The sequence below is a fragment of the Scardinius erythrophthalmus genome (genome assembly GCF_964197995.2).
Source record: "Scardinius erythrophthalmus genome assembly, chromosome: 18".
Taxonomy (NCBI): Eukaryota; Metazoa; Chordata; class Actinopteri; order Cypriniformes; family Leuciscidae; genus Scardinius; species Scardinius erythrophthalmus.
The window spans coordinates 31811352-31834503 of record NC_138238.1 but is presented as its reverse complement, the minus strand read 5'-3'; the positions used below and the strand labels follow the sequence as shown (position 1 = coordinate 31834503).

Genomic DNA, 23152 nt, shown 5'->3' with positions numbered 1-23152 from the left:
ACCAACTCTCTCCTCTGTTGACAGCACTGTGGAAAAGGGATACGAGAAGCTGCCTCCTCTCGAAGAGGCGGTTGCCGACCATCTCTGCCCGCCCACTGCTGCTGGATGGAGAACTAGAGCAGTTCACCCATCCAAGCCCTGCCGAAACACTTCAGCCCTCGCGGGACGCGCCTATTCTGCTTCCGGCCAGGCTGCTTCGGCCCTGCACACCATGGCGGTGCTGTAAGTTTTCCAGGCTAAGCTTCACCAGGCTATTGACGAGTCTGGCCCAGATCCTGAGTCGTTTAAAGACCTATGCAGCGCCAAGGACTTAGCACTGTGCTATAAAGTCCACCGCTCAGGCTATCGGCAGAGATAAATAATTTTTCAGCTAAATAATTATTCAAACATAACCGACAACTTCATTTTCTAATGTTACTAATGTAGCCTCGCTCGCACGGTTTAGTTTTTCATTGATTTGTCTGCTATCTTTGCTGCTCTGGGTTTGTGGATGTTTCCTGAACTGATTCCGGTTACCGACATTTCATTAAATGTTCTGATCTTTGATTTTTATGTTTTATTTATTATACTTAAAAGAAATTTGTTTAATCGTTTATTTTATTTTATTTTTTCTTTATTCACAAATGTATGACTTTTGGAAGTGCTATTTGATTACCATATAATAAAGTTGAATTAACGTAACCTTCTATAATTTTTACTCTTCAAAGTGTACACTTGCAGATGTTGAATATTACTGTAGTCCAGTCATTTTAAGCTAACATTGTCATAATATATTACGCGGAAGCAAAGATGCAAGTAACTCTTTATTGAGGGGTCAAAAAACTGTACAGGAACTCGGGTGGGCTGGTGGCGCAGGGACTAGATGGTCAGCGTGCTGGTGAAGACAGGTGACGGTGAATCCAGTGACAGTGAACATCCAGACGAGATGAGACGAACACCACAAAGACCCCGAACAGGAAACTCGAATCAGGAACAGGACTGGAGACGGCACACGATGACACACACTGAGGACACCAAACAACGATCTGACAAAGAGAGGAGAGTGCGTCTGACAAAGTGAGTCTTTATAGGTGAGTGAATTGGCAGCAGCTGATGCGGGGAATGAGATCAGCTGGCGCGCTGATCAGCAAGAACGAGCGATCACGCCCACTCACACACACCCACACACACAAAACAACAAATACACGAGACACGAAGAAAACAGTGAATTCATGAACCGTGACAGTACCCCCTCTCCTAGGAACACCTCCTGGCGTCCCCAGACTCCCTTACCTGTCGATTGTAATCATCAATAAGGGAGTGATCCAGGATGTCTCTAGCAGGAACCCAACTTCTCTCCTCCGGACCGTAACCTTCCCAGTCCACCAAGTACTGGAATCCGCGTCCCCTCCGCCTTGAGTCCAGAATACGATTAACCGAATATGTAGGTTCCCCTTCTACGAGTCGCGGCGGGAGGGGAACCGGGACAGGCGGATTAATACGAGAATGAAACACGGGTTTTATTTTGGAAACATGGAAGGCGGAATGAATCCTCCTGTACACTGGAGGGAGTTTGAGGCGGACTGCCACCGGGCTAATGATCTTGGTGACAGTGAACGGGCCGATAAATCTGGGAGCAAGTTTATTAGAGACGGAACGGAGAGGAATGTTCTTGGTAGAAAGCCACACTTTTTGACCAACGACGTATACGGGAGGCCTAGACCGGTGGCGATCGGCTTTGGCCTTGGTGCGCGCTCCCGCTTGGAGTAGAGTCTCGCGGGCTCTAGTCCAAGTGCGATGACACCTCTGGATGAAGGTGTGAGCGGAGGGGACCGCGACTTCAGATTCCAGACTAGGAAACATTGGTGGCTGGTAACCTAGACTACACTCAAACGGAGATAGGCCCATAGATGATACTGCTAACGAATTGTGGGCGTACTCCACCATTGACAGTTGTTGGCTCCATGAGGAAGGATTCTTGGAGACCAGACATCGCAACGTTCTCTCCAAATCCTGGTTGGCTCTCTCAGTTTGGCCATTGCTCTGGGGATGAATCCCTGAGGACAGACTAACAGTCGCACCCAGTAATCTACAAAACTCTTGCCAAAATTTGGACACAAATTGGGGTCCTCTGTCGGAAACCACGTCCGTCGGGAGGCCATGTAACCGAAAGACGTGGTTAACGACTGTTAACGCTGTCTCCTTGGCTGAGGGTAAGTAGACGGGCGATCTAAAATGGTCAAAAATGCGTGATAAAGAATCAGGCTTGATGTTCTTGGAGCCCGGGCGGTACGAGAGAGTAAAGTCAAAACGTCCGAAAAAAAGTGCCCACCGAGCCTGCCTGGAGTTCAATCTTTTAGTGGTTCTAATGTATTCCAGATTCTTATGATCGGTCCAAACGATAAAAGGTACCCCCGACCCTTCTAACCAGTGACGCCATTCTTCCAATGCTAACTTGACTGCCAACAACTCTCTGTTATCAATATCATAATTACGTTTGGCAGGGGACAAACGGTGAGACAAAAACGCGCATGGATGCATTCTGTCATCTGCAGAAGAACGTTGGGATAGCACTGCACCTACCCCCACCTCTGACGCATCGACCTCCACCACGAACTGACGTGATGGATCAGGGGTAACTAAGATGGGGGCTGAAACAAAGCGGCCTTTCAGTTTGGCAAACGCAGCCTCAGCTGCGTCTGACCACCTGAACGTAGTTCTGGGGGAGGTCAAGGCGGTCAGAGGTGAGGCTAGTTGGCTGAAATTGCGAATGAACCGCCGGTAGAAATTGGCGAACCCCAGAAACCTCTGTAGGGCCTTACGGGAATCTGGACTTGGCCAATCCACCACAGCCTTAACCTTCTCAGGATCCATACGCACTCCCTCAGACGACACAATGTACTCTAAGAAAGGAACAGACTGTGCATGAAAAGCGCATTTCTCCGCCTTGACAAAAAGCCCATTCTCTAGCAGCCTCTGAAGCACTCGTCGAACGTGCTGCACGTGCTCCTGGAGAGAAGAAGAAAAAATCAATATGTCATCCAGGTAGACATATATGAACTGATCGACCATATCTCGCAGCACGTCGTTGACGAGTGCCTGGAAGACTGCTGGGGAGTTGGACAAGCCGAAGGGCATGACCAAGTATTCAAAGTGCCCCCTGGGGGTGTTAAAAGCAGTCTTCCATTCATCCCCCTTCCTGATGCGGACCAAATGATAAGCATTACGTAAGTCCAATTTAGTGAAGACCGACGCTCCCTGCAACCTCTCGAAGGCTGAAGACATCAGCGGCAAAGGATAAGTATTCTTTACCGTGATGCTGTTCAGCCCCCGGTAGTCAATACAAGGTCGCAGGGATCCGTCCTTCTTCCCCACATAAAAGAACCCCGACCCCGCTGGAGAAGAGGAGGGACGGATGAACCCCGCTGCTAGAGAATCAGAAATTTATTTCTCCATAGCCTCTCTTTCTGGAACAGAAAGTGAATATAACTTGCCCTTAGGCAGAGACGTACCTGGCAGTAACTCTATAACACAGTCATAGGGACGATGCGGAGGGAGAGAAGCAGCACGAGACTTACTGAACACCCCCTTCAGGTCTTGATACTCCGTGGGCACGTTTGACAAATCCACTGCTTCCTCCTGAAACGCAGAAACAGAAACAGACGAACAAGCAGACACAAGACAGGACTCATGACATTTACTGCTCCACTCCAACACTGATCTCTGTTGCCAGTCAATCTTGGGGTTGTGTTTAATGAGCCAGGGGTGTCCTAAAACAATGGGTGCAAGGGGGGAGTCCAGAATGTAGAAGGAGGTAGTTTCCGTGTGGTTGCCAGATACGATGAGCGTGATGGGTTCAGTGGTGAATGAAATGGTGAGAAGAGCTTGGCCGTTGAGTGCGTGAACTGCAGTGGTACGGGTGAGGGGTAGAAGGAGGACCTGAATCTGGAGTGCAAATGTGTAGTCCATGAAGTTACCTTCTGCCCCGGAGTCCAGTAGTGCTCGACAGTCGTGAGTGTGGGCTGACCATCTTAGTCTTACCGGGAGGAGCGTAGATGTTGATGAGGTCTTCTCAGCGGAGATCCCACCCGACAGTAGCCTCAAATTTACTGCCGGGCTTGCCCTTTTACCGGGCAGCTATAAGTAAAGTGTCTGGCTGCACCACAGTAAAGGCAAAGGCCCTGGGATCTCCGCCTTTCCTTCTCCTCCAGGGAAAGCCGAGCTCGCCCGACCTGCATGGGCTCGTGATCGTAGACGGGGCTGACCGCGTCCCCGCCACTGGCTCGCATGGTCTCAGCCGCTCCAGAGACCTGAGCGGGTAATCTCAGACGTTCGACTCGGGAGAGTCGGGAATCCACACGAAGCGCCAGTTCGATCAACTCATGAAGTGAAGTGGGTAAGTCCAGGGCATAAATCTCTCGCTGGACGCGGTCAGCCAGCCCATGCAGGAACATATCCCACTGCGCCTCCTCGTTCCACTGACACTCTGCCGCCAAAGTCCGGAACTCGATAGAGTAATCAGATACAGATCTTTCGCCTTGCTTGAGGTCCGCGAGAACCCGTGCCGCTTCTCTTCCCGCTACCGCGCGGTCGAAGACTCTTTTCATTTCGGCGGCAAGTGTCTGGAACGAGGCACAGCATGGATCTTGGTTCTCCCACACCGCCGTCCCCCATAGAGCTGCCCTCCCAGTCAGTAGCGTGAGCACAAACGCCACCTTGCTGTGTTCAGTAGCGAAGGTCCTGGGCTGCAGAGAGAAATGCATTGAACAGCGTGTTAGGAATGCTCTGCAATAGTTTTGCTCACCGTTGTATGGCTCGGGAACAGGTAGGCGGGGCTCTGACTGGGAGACGCTCTCTGGTGGTACAGGGGGAGCGGCCGGTGTGGGTGGCGCAGTGGGAGTTCGTAGATGTTGCAATTGCTGGGTGAGCTCGGACACCTGCGCCACAAGAGCTTGAATGGCCCGACCCGACTCGTTCATGTTCCTCTCCTGGGTATCCATCCGTGAAATGCTGGACTTGATGAATTCCTCCAGAGGAGAAGATGATCCGCTTGCTGCTTCCATCGATTGGTCAGATCGTTCTGTCATAATATATTACGTGGAAGCAAAGATGCAAGTAACTCTTTATTGAGGGGTCAAAAGACACAAAACTGTACAGGAACTCGGGTGGGCTGGTGGCGCAGGGACTAGATGGTCAGCGTGCTGGTGAAGACAGGTGACGGTGAATCCAGTGACAGTGAACATCCAGACGAGATGAGACGAACACCACGAAGACACCGAACAGGAAACTCGAATCAGGAACAGGACTGGAGACGGCACACGATGACACACACTGAGGACACCAAACAACGATCTGACAAAGAGAGGAGAGTGCGATGAGTCTTTATAGGTGAGTGAATTGGCAGCAGCTGATGCGGGGAATGAGATCAGCTGGCGCGCTGATCAGCAGGAACGAGCGGTCACGCCCACTCACATACACCCACACACACAGAACAACAAATACACGAGACACGAAGAAAACAGTGAATTCATGAACCGTGACAAACATGGGGTCAACCTAGGACAAATTGCAACAGAAACAAACTCAACTGATTTTGTATCCTCAATATGTCCTGAGTAAGGGGGAAAAAAGCCCCAAAGAATCCCATTAGGGGAAAGTTTCGAAAAAGAACCCAACATACCCTATTCATACGTCTACCATACGGTAAAAAATTTAACCTTTAGATATCACCATGAAAATTTCAGTTCATTACTTACATCAAGACAAACAAAAAATGTATTACAAGTTTTTTGTTTAAGTTTTTTTGTTTGTTAACATGGGCAAACGGTGCATAATATAATTATGTACATTATGTGCTAATTTGCATAAATACAAGAACAGATCTAAACAGAGGTGAAAATGTCTTGTTGAATCTTGTTGACATATAACAGTAAAAGACTTAGAGGCTGGAAGAAGTACTTTAAACCAGCCTTTATGAATTATTATTGCAGAGATGGGGTTTGGGGCTGGGTCCATGGGACTGTTTCTGGGGGTTCACTTTTTATTGTACCTACCTTTTGTCTTCTGCATTCACTGTAAAAAAATTCTAACCTCTCCAAGTAAAAATTTTCAAGTGACTGGTCACATCTAAATCTTTTAATTGGCCCAAGTGCAATTCTTGTTGCAATAGTCTGTTAACATTGGCTCAATGAGAAATAATACGTCAGACTAATTGAAAAATTTAGATGTGACCAGTCACTAGAAATTTTTGAGTTGGGGATGTAATTTTTTTTTACAGTGTTCACCTTACATCCTGTTCTTCCCTCAGACTTGTCCCCCAGAAACAGTCCCACGGACCCAGCCCCAAACCCCAACTCTGCAGTAATAATTAATAAAGTACTTCTTCCTGCCTCTATGTATTAATGCTCATAAGTAGACTAAATGGGTTCCATTCAGACCTTAACATTAATGTCTTTTACTGTTATATGTCAACAAGATTCAACAAGACATTTTCACCATGGCTATACCCAATTTTTAGATCTGTTATGGTATTTATGCAAATTAGCACATACAATAATTAGATTATGCACCGTTTGTCCATGTTAACAAACAATTTTAAAAAACGTGTAATACATTTTTGTTTGTCTTGATGTAAGTAATCAACTCAGTAATTTTCATGGTGATATCTAAAGGTTAAAAATGTTACCCTATTCACGTAAGAATATGAATGAATAGAATGAATAGGCGAAACTTTCGAAACTTTCCCCTAATGGGATTCTTTGGGGATTGAGGATACAAAATCAGTTGAGTTTGCTTCTGTTGCAATTTGTCCAACCTTTTTTCATAAAATGACTGGACTACTAGGCTAATTTACTGATAGGCACATTAAATAATAAGGATAAACAATATTTAAAAAGTATATAATTATCTAACATCTGACTAATTACAAATTAACCTCAAAACATAAAATGCTAAATGGGGCCGGGGGATATCTATAGGCCTATTTAGAATTATAAAAGAAATTGTCAGAATGTCGTCTCTCAGTTGCTGAATGTCGCGCAACAACGTTGCTACTGCCATATGCTACAGCCCTGTCGCGTCTTACAATCATAGAGTTTACAATTCTTGTTTCAATGTTGCGAGCACGTAGACAGCGACGTTGTCATGGCAGAAATGTAACATGCCACAGACGATACCACAACGAAAATGTGTTTGCTGGGATGTATTTCAAGACGTTTGTCAAATTTTTGTCTTGTGTGTAGAACTAATTTCTAACGCATAATCCCAGGCCTCCGTTGCTAATTCCAAAACATAATTTTAGAGCTATGGAGGTTACTTGCAGTCATCAATGCGAGAAAGAGATTGCAATAATGAGACAGAAATGCATGTGCGTCAATATTATTTAATTTAGTTATTTATTAATTAATCCGGCCCATCAATATTTATTTATTCTTATATAATCTGCAATAATAACGAAAACCCGTGCAGCAGGATTATCAATTTATTCATATATTCAGTTTAATTGTCTATTGATTATAGATAGGGGGCTAGGCCTATATACTTTGTTTACTAAAATTAAACTGACTGTTTCCATTGATTGTGAAGTTAGACATTGAAAATGGCAGATCGAGAGCATAGGGCTGCATGTTAGCGGAGGGTTTTTTCTGGTGATCCTTGGCTTGTTTTTCGTTTGGACTTTTGTTTTTGTGAGAGGATCACCCTCCATTTCTTTCTTTTGCTGAAGGTGCCCAGTAGCTTATCAGGCTTGGTTCACACTTGTGCCCTGTGACAGACATGATCTGTGTGCTTTCCTCCAGCCCTGCCTCCAGTAAGGCTAGAACTAGTCTGTCATATATTTTTTTTCTTGTAATGAATTGTATCCTATTTTCTGTTATTACAGTTAAATACACGAAGTGATAAGGAACTGTAATGCCTGGAACTACTTTAGCCGTGTGTTCGTCAACCAATCAGATTGGAGCATTCAACAGCCCTTAGTATAATTATTTTTATTATATTTACAGTTATGTTTTGTAAAATATTCACTAAGTTTTGTCTGTTGATAATAGTGGTTTATGAAAGTGGACAAGAGTGAAAATGTGACAAATTAAACTAAACTGTTTAAATATGCATGTTTCAAAAATTCAAAAAAGGAAATCTTGAACAACAAATGAATAATGTACTTGATTGTGTGGTGCATATATCGTTCGTCTTGCTGCAACTGTAATTATTTGAAATGTTCTAGACATCAATGAACAAAAACAAAATGTTACCTGCAAAAAGGCACTAATGCAATAAGCTATTGATAGAATTATATTTTAATCTATTTGAATAATTTATGGTGAAACTAGAAATACATGGGAGATGCATCTTTGAATATCAACTTACACCACATTAAACAATGCATAGAAATGTTATTGTAATCAAAAAGTGCATCATAGTTTAATTTTTCTCATTCACAAAATGGGCCATATATACAAATGGGCAAAGAAGCAGTTTTAATGTGGACTCTTTACCTTTTTAGGAAGATGGACTGTGATATTCGTAATCAGCTGCCGCAGGTGTTAGATGTCCACTGTAAAATAGAGCTGAATGAGAACAACGAGGTAATTATGTTGTGGTATAACACTATAAGTTTGACTTTATCTTTTGTTTCCTTAAACTGCGTCTTTGCATATAAGAACACATGACATGTTGTTCATTTATTGTCTCTCTCTTGTTTAAGTTCATTTTGACTAATTTAAGCTCTGTGAACCCCACACATATTAATGGACAAGTTCTCAATCTATCTGAACGGTTAAAGCATGGTGATCTCATCACAATCATTGATCGTTCTTACAGGTGATTCTGATTTTTATTATAATTATGAAAAAAAGAAAGTTTTTTTTTTCTGAGAATAATTTGTCTTGAAAATAATTTGTTTTCATCTTGTCATAATGCTAGGTTTGAGTGCTCTCCTCCCAAGACACAGACAGCTGGAAAAGACAAAAAAGTTCAGGTGTGTAGTTGATGTGAGTCTTGTGAAACAGATGATGGGTATTTTTTGTTAATTTATCATTTATTTATTTTATTAAATTTTTGGTTCTGTCATCCTGTAGGCTTTGCAAGACAAGCAGGAAAAAAGCACACCCGTTCATGCAGAGAAGAGGAAGTCAGAGCATTCGTTGGGTTAGTGATCATGAAATTTATTTTCTGTAATATTCTATACATTTATTTTTGCAGCACGTTTACTGTAAGTTTTTTTTTTCTAGTTTTGCTAATTCTGCTAGAATATAATTTCATATTCGTGATTGTCATGTGTGCTATACTTGCAGACACTTGTTTAAAAGATGGGTCAAATTTACAAACATCTGTGGAACAGTCTGTTGAGGATGATCCTTTTTTTGAGCTCTGCCAAATAGCCAAACAGGACCTTGCTAAATCCCCACGGAAATCTGAGCTACCAAAACCACCTCTTGCAAGACCTCAGGTTGATCAAGTGGATTTATTTCAAGAAGTCAAGTATCTTTTGTCCTTGCTAAATGAAGATAATACTGGACCAGCTATCCCTCAGAGCTCATTTCATGCTAGTCAGGAAGAGAAAACTGTTGATGATATGCTGTCTGTAGGGTCCATCACCCCACCATTGACAGAGAGAAGTGTAACTCCTGTCTCCCAGAAGAAGAGAAAATTGAAAACGCCTCAGAAGTTCAGTGCTGGTGAGGTTGTCCAGCAAATTCTCTTAGAGCCTCAGCATGAGGACAAAACTCCTAAATCCCCGAAAGGAAGGAGAAGTGTTGGATCACAGGATCAGAGCCTTGATCTCCAAATGCCTTTGGGCCAGCCTCAGACTCCAGGCCCAATAGGCAAGAAGACTAAAGTGAAAATGTCACCAAGAACATCCGTAAGCTCAAATGCTGGCAATAGGTCTGAAGTCCAAGGTGAGATCCACATGAGATTAAAGCATGAGTAATGAGATTGGGTGAGTGATTACTTATGCATCTCTACTTCTAAGTTGTTCAAAATAGTTGTGTTCATGAGGAGAAGAAATACTCTGTCTCACCTTTGATCCTATAACTAGATATTTATAGGATCAAAGGTGAGACAGAGTATTTCTTCTCCTCATGAACACAACTATTTTGAACAACTTAGAAGTAGAGATGCATAAGTAATCGCTCACCCAATCTCATTACTAAATGACAACATTTCGCCTCTGTCTATTAAACATTTGACAAAATCACAACAGAACATTTGTTTGCGCTGCTGCTGAGAAAGCAGTTATGTGTAGGTATGAAACAGCTTCACAAACAGTAGCCTATTTTCAACCACACAGTATCGTTGTTTCTGTGTTGTAAATATTTATAATAATATTTAAAAATGTATAAATATTACATATTACGTACTCCTGTAATATATCACGCTGCGCCGCGTTATCGATCAGGCAGAACAATCCTTCCATCCACCATAGATAATTTTTCAAATTGCTTATCTGATCTGTCTCAGCTGCTCAGTGAACCCAAACAAACAGATGAACTAGAGGAATTAACTAGCACTATCATGAGCACCATTCTCTCTGGAAAATTGGATATTGTTGCACCCATGCAAACTAATAGAAAACAACCAAAACAATCCTAGGTTTTTATTTAACACCGTGGATAGACTAACAAATAAACAGATGTCACCTGAACAGTAATGATTTCATGAAGTTCTTCATTAAGAAAATAGAAAGCATCAGAACCACAATTGTAAACGTTCAATCCTCAATCGCGCCTTATAATTCAGCCTATAAAGTTGTATCCGCCCAACTGGGCTCTTTCTTGCAAGAAAATTACATCTATGAAAAGTTTCAGTCTGGATTCAGACCGCATTATAGCACTGAAACTGCGCTCGTTAAAATCACAAATGATTTACTATTAGCTTCTGACCAAGGCTGTATCTCAATACTAGTTTTACTTGATCTAAGTGCTGCGTTCGATACTATAGATCACACAATACTCTTAGATCGACTACAAAATTATACCGGTGTTCAAGGACAAGCATTAAGCTGGTTCAGATCATACTTATCTGACCGCTATCATTTTGTCTATTTAAATGGAGAAAAATCGATCATAACTTCAGTAAACTATGGAGTGCCGCAGGGATCTGTGTTAGGCCCTCTATTATTCTCAATATATATGTTGCCACTAAGGAAACATGGAATTAGTTTCCATTGTTATGCTGATGACACTCAAATCTATATTTCATGACGGTCAGATGAAAACGCTTAATTATCCAAATTGACAGAGTGTGTTAAAGATATAAAAGATTGGATGACGCGCAATTTTCTTTTATTAAATCCAGACAAGACAGAGGTACTAATCATCGGTTCAAAGAACCGCCCACAAAACCTCTCAACCTACAACTTTAACATAGTAGGATGTCCTGTTTCTTTATCCTCTACAGTAAAAGACCTGGGTGTTATATTAGACTGCAACCTGTCTTTTGAAAATTATATTTCATATGTTACAAGAACAGCCTTTTTCCACCTTAGAAACATTGCTAAGCTACATAACATGCTATCAGTTTCTGATGCAGAAAAGTTAGTTCATGCATTCATGACCTCAAGACTAGATTACTGTAAAGCTTTATTAGCTGGTTGTCCTGCATCCTCAATAAACAAGCTACAGTTAGTCCAAAATGCCGCCGCTAGAGTTCTTACTAGATCAAGAAAATATGAAAATATGGGCTTATAAAGCCCTAAACGGCTTAGCTCCAGTCTAGTTAACGGATCTTCTATCGCCCTATAATCCATCGCGCTCTTTAAGATCACTAAATTCAAGGCTTTTGGTCATACCTAGGATATCTAGGTCCACCAAAGGAGGGAGAGCATTTTCACATTTAGCTCTAAAACTCTGCAATAGTCTTCCTGATACTGTTCGTTGCTCAGACTTGCTCTCCCAGTTTAAAACTAGATTAAAGACGCATCTCTTCAGCCAAGCATTCATATAATACTTTTAATCTTACAGTTAAATCCGACCTCTTGTTTATAAACGCCAGAGGAAAACTGGCCCCCGACTGAGCCTAGGTTCTCCCAAGGTTTTTTTTTTCTCCATTAGGTCACCTGATGGAGTTTTTCGGTTCCTTGCACTGTTGCCTTTGGCTTGCTCAGTTGGGGATATTTGGGGATATTTAATTTAATTAATCAATCAACAATACTATTGATTAGCATTACCAAATGTGGACGTTTTCCACTAGAAACAATTGATGTATTATTTTAATTTAATACTGTGAAGCTGCTTTGATACAATCTGTATTGTGAAAAGCGCTATATAAATAAACTTGACTTGACTTGACAGAAGTACTGGGATGAAAGTTTATAGTTTCGATATAAACACTGATGTCTACATAGCGATCATAAGAGCAGTTCACCTTTTGCAAAAAACTTGGTGCTTCAAACAACGATTGTATCGATTACATTATGCCTCTAGTTGGTGACAAGTGACTGTTTATAACATGAGCTTTGTCCCAATTCGGAGGCTGCGTCCTCCAGAGAGGCAAAGTATGATTGCGTCACATCGGCACGACGAAGGCTGTCCCAATTCAAAGGCTGCACCCTTCGAAGGCTGATTGCGTCACCGCGGAGTGACAAAGGCTACCCCGAGTCTAATGTGACTTCAAATGTGCCCTTCGTTTCTTGGGCAATTAAGGATACAACTGATGGTCCCTTCGCTTGCAAAACTTGTAATATTTTCTGTTGTTTTAGGGCTCCAGGAGCAGACACCTGAATTCATTAAAATGAGGGCTGACAACGACCATTTATTTACCGGGAACAATAAATCAAACAGTGTGGCTTGGGGGTAAGGCCTATTTCCACTAGGCTATCTTGTGTATTATTGCAAATAGTCCTCACCCTATACAAAGCCCACAACAATAAGACAACCAGGAGATAAGGCAATAGTCTTTCACTTTGTTGTTTTTTGTAGTGCTGTCATGCAAGGTATGTTTACAAATGTTTTAACCAAACTTGAGGACTTTTGTATGCATGTCCTGTTGTGTCATATTTTGTAATGTTAAGATTGCACTTATGTTAAGATTGCGCCCGACTTAATGTTTTTCATAAGTGTTTCCTTTGTCTCTTGTTTTAGGACAGTTCTGAAGAAAATGGGCCTGCTGGGGAAGGCCACTCCCACAGAGGCCAGAAGAAAATGGAAATACTTAAAAAAAAAATACAAAGTAAGCAAGTTAATTGGCACGTCTTTGCTGAAATGTATTGTGCTGTTGTTGTTTTTGTTAACAGGCATGGTTTATTTGCTCTGCCGTAGGATTGTAAGTGTAAGAAAGCGAATGCTGAAACTTGGCCGTGGTTTGCCCTCATGGATGAGGTGTTGGGACGGAGGCAATCCACCAACCCCCCTGTCCTACTTGCCTCCTTCCCTGAGGACACATCAGGGTCAAGTTTAGCAGTGGATAACGAAGATGAGGAGGAGCCACGATCACCACCAGCCAAGAGAAAAAAAGGCCATGTCGATGAGCTGGTCAAGGTACTTAGGGAAGACATCAATTTTCAAGAGAGAGAGAGAATAGACTGACTATTTTCTCTTATTGAGAGAATGGTTAATAAAAAAAATCGAAGTTAAAAATGGGTTCATTTATAATATATATATATATATACAGTGCAATGCATAAGTGAATACACCCATGCTAAATTTGACTAAAAAGAGGAATAAAAAATCATATTTTGGAAATTGAACTTAATGCCTTAATTTAAAAATTAAAGAGATTGGCATGGGGTACTTTCCATAAGATCATCTCTCAATGCAAATCAAACTAGCTTTTAGGCTAACTGAAATAAAACCATGCCAATCTCTAGGTATGGTGAAGGCTATGTGATGATGTGGGGCTATTTTAATTCCAAAGGCCAAGGGAACTTTATCAGGATGCATAGTATCCTGATTTTTAAAAAAAAAAAAATACTTAAAAATAAAAATCTGCCTGCCTCTATGGGAATTTAATATAGGGGTGTACTCACTTATGCACCATGTATTTTAAGGAAGAACATTTATTTATTTACGATACATTATTCATTCACAAAGAAAATTGGTGTCCTTAAAGGTTGGATTTTTCCTAATTTTTTAAATTAAGGCATTAAGTTCAATTTCCAAAATATGATTTTTTAGTCAACTTTAGCATGGGTGTATTCACTTATGCATTGCACTGTATATATATCATTTAATATTCAACAATATTATGGATCTGCCTTACTTCAGGTGGACGATGACGCAATTTTCTTCTAGAAACAAACTTTGTTGTATTATTTTCATGTTATCACTGTGAAGCTGCTTTGATACAATCTGTATTGTAAAAATGATACAATTTGTATTGACTTGACCATTCACTGTGTCTGAGATTTTCGGTGACACTGGGCAGAGCTTACATGAATATTCACGAGTTTCCTGTTTCGTGTTAAAGCACCACTGAAAATATTAGTGCACAAAACTATTTTTCAGCGTTGAATGAAGTTAAACTTCTTTTTAAATAACTGTTTATGTATGTTCGATAGTTTCTACATTGGATCATGTGATATGATTTAATTACAGCCTCTGATTTGCCAGTGACTTATCGTTATCATATACGCTCCGAGCAATGAGCCAACAGCCATTGTGTTTGTTTGTTTTAATTATATCGGTTAATTCTTCTGTTTTGCTTTGATGGTCTTTAAAATAGTTTTGTTTGATGACTTGTATAAAGTAAAGTTTCAGTGGTGATTATTTTGTCATTCGCTGTTGCTTTCTCATTTGGTAACCTGCCATCAGAGGTGGAAATATATGTCCATCCTCAACTTACTGGAGCCATACATCACAGACAGGGACACCTCTAGCAATTTTAGACAGAGCACTTCTTGTGATGAGGATGTCAGTGTAGTGGCTCTCCTTGAGTCTATGGTAACACCAATATATATATATATATATATATATATATATATATATATATATATATATATATATATATATATATATATATACAGTACCAGTCAAAAGTTTGGAAACGTTACTATTTTTAATGTTTTTGAAAGAAGTCTCTTATGCTCATCAAGCCTGCAGTAAAAAAAAGAAAAAAAAAGTAATATTATGAAATTTGGAACTTTGGAAATTTGGAATTGTATATTACAATTTAAAATAATGGTTCTCTTTTTTAATATACTTTAAAATGATTTAAAATGTAATTTATTTTTGTGATGCAAAGCTGAATTTTCATCAGCAAGTACTCCAGTCTTTGGTGTCTTATGATCCTTCAGAAATCATTCTAATATGCTGATTTATGATCAATGTTGGAAACAGTTGTGCTGCTTAATATTTTTTTTTATAACCTGAGATACTTTTTTCAGGATTATTTGATGAATAAAAAGTTAAAAAGAACTGTATTTATTTAGAATAGAAATCTTTTGTAACAATATACACTACCGTTCAAAAGTTTGGGAACAATAACTATTTTTTTTAAAGAAATTAGTACTTTAATTCAACAAGGATGCGTTAAATTGATAAAAGGTGATGGTAACGATTTATATTGTTAGAAATGTTTTTATTTTGAATAAATGCTGTTTTTATGAATAAATGCTGTTAACGTTTTACTCATCAATGAATCCTGAAAAAAGTATTCAAAAAAAATATATTAAACAGCACAACTGTTTCCATCATTGATAATAACTGAGTATCAAATCATCATATTAGAATGATTTCTGAAAGATCATAAGACACCAAAGACTGGAGTACTTGCTGATGAAAATTCAGCTTTGCATCACAAAAATAAATTACATTTTAAAATATATTAAAAAAGAGAACCATTATTTTAAATTGTAATAATATTTCATAATATTACTGTTTTTTTTTTTTTTTACTGCAGGCTTGATGAGCATAAGAGACTTCTTTCAAAAACATTAAAAATAGTAATGTCTCCAAACTTTTGACTGGTACTGTGTATATATATATATATATATATATATATATATATATATATATATATATATATATATATATATATATATGTATATGTATATATATATATATATATATATATATGTATATGTATATATATATATATATATATATATATATATATATATATATATATATATATATATATATATATGTATATGTATATATATATTAATTTTTTAAAATTAACTTTCTGATTTGTCCCCCACAGATATCAGATGAGAGCACACAGTCCCTGACCCAAACCCAGGCCGACACCACACAGCCCGGATCTCCTGACTCCTCTAATGTGCCACCACTCTGCACACCTAAAACTTCTCGCCGTACTCTTGCTTCAAAGAGAAGGGCTGAGGCAGATCAGCCCTGTGTCCTGAACGGCATTAATAGCAAGCCAGATGAGGAAGAGCATTTTCTTTTAAGTTTAGCTGGGGCATTGAGGCACCTTCCTCCATACAGTCGATCCGAGGTTAAAATTCAATTTCAGCAGATTTTACATGATGCAGAATTTAACAATTAGTAAAACAGTATCATGCGTACATAAACAAACATACAGACAGACATACAAAAATTCACTTTGAAATCGTTGGCATTCTTATTATTATTCTTCTTCTTCCGTTTCTTCTTCTTCTTCTTCCGCTCTGGAAGTCTATGTCAGCCCATAGAACCCCTTTCGGGAAAGTTATGAAATTTGGCAAACTGATAGAGGACAGTCTGAACTGTCACCATAGCAAATTTGGAGTCTCTAACTCAATCCCTCTAGCGCCTTCAACAGTCCAAATTCACTCATGTTTATGCTAATAACTTTTGAACCATATAAGGGCTAGAAACAAAATTATTTTTTCCTATGATTCCATGGCTCAAATCGATTCTATTGCACCTTATGTTGTCATTTTCCGTCTTGAAAATTTGTCCGCCATTTTGAATTCTCAGAAAAAAATACTTTTTCGAACTCCTCCTAGGTCATTGCTCTGATTTTCACGAAAATGTAGTTAGATCATCTTCAGACCATGCCAGCAAAAGTTATGGAATTCATGTCGATTTGTCAAACCGTTCTCGAATACTGTGCAAACTGACTTTAAGTAGCGCTTGCAAAAACAAAAGTAAGGCTGTATCTTTGCAACGCTTGATCGACCATTTTGAATTTTGTACCAAAATGCTGTATTTTATGAACACATGAACGTATCGTTATGGAACTCGGAATGGGTCATCAATACGATAGCCTGAAGGAGCCTGAGAAGTTTTGAACCAGCGCCACCTAGTGGTAAAATATTTTTTTCAAATGTATATAATCTTGGGTGTGGTTGACTTATTTTCAGGGGAGTCATATCCTTAGGTTCCTGAATCCTTGCCGAGTCCAATGATACCAAACAAGCTAGGTTTCGCCTTAAGATTTGGGTAGCGTTGTGATTTAGTGCTTAAAAAAACATGTGCCAATATCTTCGAAACCATTTGACCAATATAGATGAAACCACCATAGGAAGTTTGTAATCATAGGTTGTCGGCTAATCGCCATTAATGACAAAATATTAATAGTAAGTGGCAAGAAAATGTAAACAAAGTCAGGTGTGGGTCATTATTTATGTGTTTATGAAAATGTCTATAACTCCGAAACGAAATAAGATATTTTCACCAAATTTGACACACACATGTATGGTCTCACTATGAGAACACATAAAAAAAATGGTTTGTGCCTCTTGTTGGCCCTATAATAGAACAAAACATGAAATTGCTATTGACTTAAAATACAGTATTGTGATAATTTTTATACTTAACGAATGTATTGGTGTAACATTACGAAACTCAGTACGTGTCATCAGCACCATGCCCAGAAAATACTCAAAAGATTTCGAGACAGCGTCACCTTTTGGTCAAAAGTTATAATGAAATTTCCAAACATGGGAATACATTTTGAATAAATTAGCCTATTGCAATGAAATTGGTCTTAATAGATCTCTTGGGTCACGCCGTGAACATAGATACCAAGTTTGCCATATTTGGCCGCACTTCCTGTCTGCCATCTTTATTTTCGTTCAATTCCTACTTTTTCAAACTCATCCTAGACGATTTGTCTGATTTTCACCTAAATTGAATCATATCATTTCCAGACCATGCCGACAAAAAGTTATGGATTTCGTACCGTTTTGACCGTTTTGTTACCAAAATGACTTTGAAGCTGTATCTCTGGAATTCCTTAAAATATTGACACCAAACTTTGTATGTGTTGTTGTCACTTCACTCTGACTATACCACATCAATTTTGTAAGTGCCACCTATTGGTTGAAAGTGATAAACCATTAAATCATATTTTAACTGACTGTATATATGAAGACATTTTGATTGAAGACATCATCTTACAATGTCTTCAATTGCTCCTGGCTGCAGTTGGCTCCTACACTCCCAGGCATGTTGGCATGTCTTATCATCTTCTTGCGCTTGGCCCCGATAATTGCTGTTTGCAGCTATATTTTATAATTAATTTTGTATATGACATGAAATTTATCATTAAAATATTAATTAAAAGCATTCATCTTTCCCAGTCATTTATTTTCGTCTTTTGATTAAGACTATTTTATTTTAGTAGTGTTGTATCTTGTTAGTGAAAGAAAATGTGATTGTTTTCTAAGGTTATGTGTGTCATCATGATGTCATATTGTCTGCACCTGTGCTCGTTAGTCCCTGATTAGTTTACTTTCTACACCTATGTCTAGTTTGTTTCCTCCTGTGTATTTATACTATATATTTATATTTTGTCTATTCTCGTTTGTGTTGAATGTGGTTATGTCTGTCCTGCCTGAGTTAGTGGTGGGCAGATCGAGGCTTTGTGAAACAATGAAACAGTTGAAGCAAATATGCCATATTGTGTCGAGGCTTCGAAAAAATCCGACACCCATCTCAACGGTGACACCTAGTGGTCACTTGCAGGTGTTGATCTGAAACAACCTTGACAACAAGCCATTAAAAAAAAATGTTATTTTTTTATTATTGTATTTTTCTAATATGTGAAGCTGGTAACCTGTAGGCTCCTCACTGTGCATAATGTTATTTTGGTCATGAAAAATGAATATTAATAAAAGAAATAAAGCCACAGTGTCTCACTTTTTTTATAGATATTTATTCAAAAATATTTATTTCTCTGCTGTGGATGGACTTAGCCTACTTCTTTTTTTTTTTTTTCTTTACAGATAATTTCTCCAGCCTTTGAAAAAATCCTCTCACAAGGGACACTTGTTGCTGGCATGCAAAGATATTTTTTAGCAAGGACATACAAATGAGGAAAGATTACTGCTCTCTCTTTCCAGTAAGTTAGGGGATCATGAGTTCTGGGCAAAAACGCATTGTTGAGATATTTTTTCACTTCCACTGTGCCATCAGCTGTAGCATTGTGTATCATCTGGGTTTCACGGATACGATTATCAAAAAGTTCACATTAACTGTCCAGTGTTGATGATGATGATGATGGGCCTGATCTTGACATTTGTGGCTCTGAATGAAATGAAAACAGCAATTAGAAACAAATCCTAAACTGACGGCATTTATGAAGTGTTACATGAATCAGATTACATAACAAAACATAGACTGAAACTGCTCACGAGAGGGTTGTTCCATAAAACAAGATTAGAATACAAGCCAGGCTTATTTTGGTTAGTCAGACTTTTTGTCGGTGGATTCTGTTTCATAAAGCAAACTTAAAATAGTTCAAACTCAGTTACTCTGGCAACTTATGCTGGGAAACTAGCCTAGTCCAGGGCAGGCTAACTGTCAGGCTAAGCCTCAGTTGTGTAACAATATTAGCTCAATGGGGAAATATTAATAATAATCCATAATTACCAATTATGATTAATTATTAATATTTGGGTCAGTTAATTAGATTAACTTTGAGGTAAGCCAAATTAATATTACAATCCCTTAATCAGTTCCCACAAACTCTTCGATTATTCATTTATTCTAAGAAAAGGGGTATCTTTCAGGGTCACTGAAAAATAATTATTCCTTAGCATGTACAGCAATTAGAGCATGTAACTGGATCAAAATCGTAAAAGGGACTTTGTATGCAAATAGAGGATCAGAAATCACATTCATAATTGTGCACAAGTTGTATTAACTAAATCACAAACATAACTAACACTAAACAAACATACATACATTCATATATACATACATACATACATGCAGGTAAAGGGGTGAGTGATGTGGAACCGGAAACAGGAAATAGAACTCTGGAGTAAGATCTATTTTAGTATGAAAAGAACCATAAGCTTATCTTCAGAGCACCTCATTACAGTATACTTGCATGGCAGTTGCAATCATGGAAAATTCTTGAAGTGGATGAAGATTTGATTTGTTGATGGGTCTGTGGCCTTGAAGAAAAGCATGGTGGCTTCGAGCACGTGGCTGTTGTGAGTCGAAGCCTGCTGTCCTGGCTTGCTGAGGACATGCTGGATGTCTGAGAAGACCAGGAGTGGATCGTTGCGTCAATGATGGTAAAGTTGCAGTTGTTTTCTGGATTGCAGAAAAGTCTGACTCCCTTTTTGGAGTATGAAGCATGGCAGGCATTGCTCAGGCCTGTTTGGGCCCAGGGAGCTGTCAAAGTCAATGTGTAAATTTAAATGTAAGCCTAAATATAACTAAACAAATCGCACTATAAATGTCACTATATCACCAAAAATCCACTATCTCAAAATCAAACTCCTCTCACAAAAACCCACGAGGTCAAGATGCGCTGACTTCACTTTTATACAGATGTGCGATTGTGTGGTCTGTTCCCGACCCTGTCAATCAAACGCTGATTCGGCGTACCATGCCACCTGTCAAAACACTTATGAAACACTCTGAAGCTTCAATTAGCCGTAGTCACGTGACATGGGCGTTTTGAATCAAGCTTCAGATCAGTGATTCGAAACATCTGCGCTTCGGGATCTCGAAAAGCTTCGGAACATCAGTTTCACGTCAGCCATCTCTAGCCTGAGTTAGTTTAAATAAACACTGTTGTTCTCTTTCATCATCTTGTGTTCGAGATCCACCTATTGAAAGGGCATCCGTACCTGACCTCTGCAGAAGCATCCAATTGCACCAAGTCTGGCTAGACAGACAGAAGCGCACAGCCAATGCCAGGTAAGGCCCCGCCCCCTTACCTAGGGGTATATAACGGCTGCAGCGCTGCTATTCTCCAGTTGACATTCGCTTCTCGCGATCTCTGCACTGATACAGTTCGGTTGGATTACGCTGCTCACTTTTGTGTCTTCAGGAGGACATATCGCCTGATCAGCCTCCGCCAGACGTGACAGTTGTATTTTCAGCCTTCTGCTGTGTTCTGCATTCAGAGCCGCCCGCGCTCTCGCCGTGTTTCACCTGCTCCTCCTTCCACAGCTGCCCGGCACGGATTTTTCCGAGTTCTTCTCCGGTATGTCGCTGTCTAAACCTGACGCTTCTTTGGGGAACAGCCTATCACGGGCCTGCCCGGCCGCGTGTGGTGCGCTCATCGCCGCTAAGGACCTTCACCCATTCTGCGTGGTCTGCTTGGGCCTTAAACACGCTCAAGAAGCCTAGGAGAACCCAGAAAATTGCAGTAATTGCCTTAAGAAGCTTTTACGTCGCCGTCTTAAAGTTACAGCGACCCAGTGTTTCGAGCTCGGCCTTTCTGATTCGGATGGGGGACACGGTGACAACGACGCGCTACCGGGGGATTCCCGGGGCGCCTCCTCACTCATTTGGGCTGACCAGCCCAATTCCGCATTCCCCGAAGAGGACATCTTCTTCTCACGCTCGTCGACGAACCGGCCGGTTCCGGCGATGAGAATGATGCGGCCCTTCTTGGGGTCTCAGAGGACGAGGAGGCCATCCCGCCATCTGGCGTTCCCCAGGCTAGCGCCCACGCGGCCTTGCCTTAGTCCACCCTCCTGGAAGTTTGTGAGCGAGCTGCCGCTCGCCTCAACATTGAGTGGCCAGCTCCACAGAGCACCACCGACCAGGAGAGGGATATTTATGACGGGAAAGTGCTGGGACCTCCTCCCGGTCCGAGGAAACAACTCTTCCCCGTCCTTCCAGCGTGCGCGAAGCACATGAGGCACAATTGGAGCGACCCGCTCGACTTCAAACACGGTCTCACGGGCCTTGAATTAAAGGATATGGCTGCTCATGGTATGGTTGACACCCCCCCGCTATCGAGCCTTCCATCGCCAGACACCTTAATCTCGCTCAGGGTGGGCTGCTCGCTCCCCTTAAGCCGGTCTTGCCCAACAAGATGGATCGTTTTTCTGCCTCAGTTCACCAGACCGCATACAAGTCCTCGGCCTTGGCTGTCAGGGCCCTAAACGTTTCTTCTCTCCTCTCCGCTTACCAGGCGGAGATTTTGGACGAATTAGGGCAACAGCTGGAAAAGGGAACTCCTTCTCTACCCTTGTGGAAGGAGATCCTCACGGTGAACGACCTCGTCCTCCGTAACGCTCGGCAGGCCGTCCAAGCCTGCAGGCGCTCTATGGCGCTTTCTGTGGTGGGAGAGCGCGTGCTCTAGCTTAACCTGTCGGACCTTCCTGACAGTGAGAAGCGGCGCATCACAGGCGCGTCGGTGGAGCCCGGCCGGGCTCTCTTCGGCCCCGCCATCGCATTGATGCAACAACGGTGTGACGACAAAAAGAAGGAGGATGAGGCCTTCAAATTATGCCTTCCTAGTAAGGTTGGCCCCACGCCAGGCACCCCCTGCGCGTTTGCCTAACCCACCTGCCATTTCCACCAGGGCAAGGAAAGGCCCCGCAACAAACCCACATGGCAGAATAACCCACCGCCTGCTAAGCACTGGGGAAAATCGACTCCCGGTGTCTGATGAATCAGGGATTTTATTCTCGATATCTCCTGGTCCCAAAGAAGGACTGCTCTCTCCGCCCTATCTTGGCCCTTCGTGTGTTGAACAAACATTTGAGGAAATACAATTTCACAATGCTAACGCTCGCCCGCGCCATAAAACAGAACGACTGGTTCACATCGGTCGACCTGAAAGATGCTTTCTTCCATATAAGCATTTATCCGCCACACAGGAAGTTTCTTCGTTTCGCCTACCAGGGCACATGTTACGAATTCACAGTTCTGCCGTTTGGGCTCAGTCTAAGGCCCCGGTGCTTCTGTCTGTGTGCGGAGGCGGGCTTAGCACCCATGAGAATGTCAGATCTGAGGATTCTGACATACATAGACGATTGGCTCATTATAGCCGAATCGAAGGAGAAAGTGTTGCAGGACACCTGCCGTGTGCTCAT

At 41.0% G+C, this 23152-nt stretch overlaps 1 protein-coding gene across 1 annotated transcript; it reads left to right on the top strand.

Moving 5' to 3' along the window:
• The first annotated feature begins 13241 nt into the window (after window positions 1–13241).
• LOC308706655 (uncharacterized protein) lies at window positions 13242–16442 on the top strand. The gene is made up of 2 exons (XM_081392427.1): window positions 13242–13454; window positions 16117–16442. The coding sequence occupies exons 1-2, from the start codon at window positions 13287–13289 to the stop codon at window positions 16420–16422; spliced, it is 474 nt and encodes a 157-aa protein (XP_081248553.1). The 5' UTR covers window positions 13242–13286; the 3' UTR covers window positions 16423–16442.
• Window positions 16443–23152: the final 6710 nt, after the last annotated feature.

Bases quoted from the DNA above. Each gene is read 5' to 3' on its own strand.
- LOC308706655 (XM_081392427.1), top strand. From the start codon at position 13,287: ATGGATGAGGTGTTGGGACGGAGGCAATCCACCAACCCCCCTGTCCTA. The intron at 13,455-16,116 runs GTACTTAGGGAA...TGTCCCCCACAG, and splicing joins ATGTCGATGAGCTGGTCAAG to ATATCAGATGAGAGCACACA.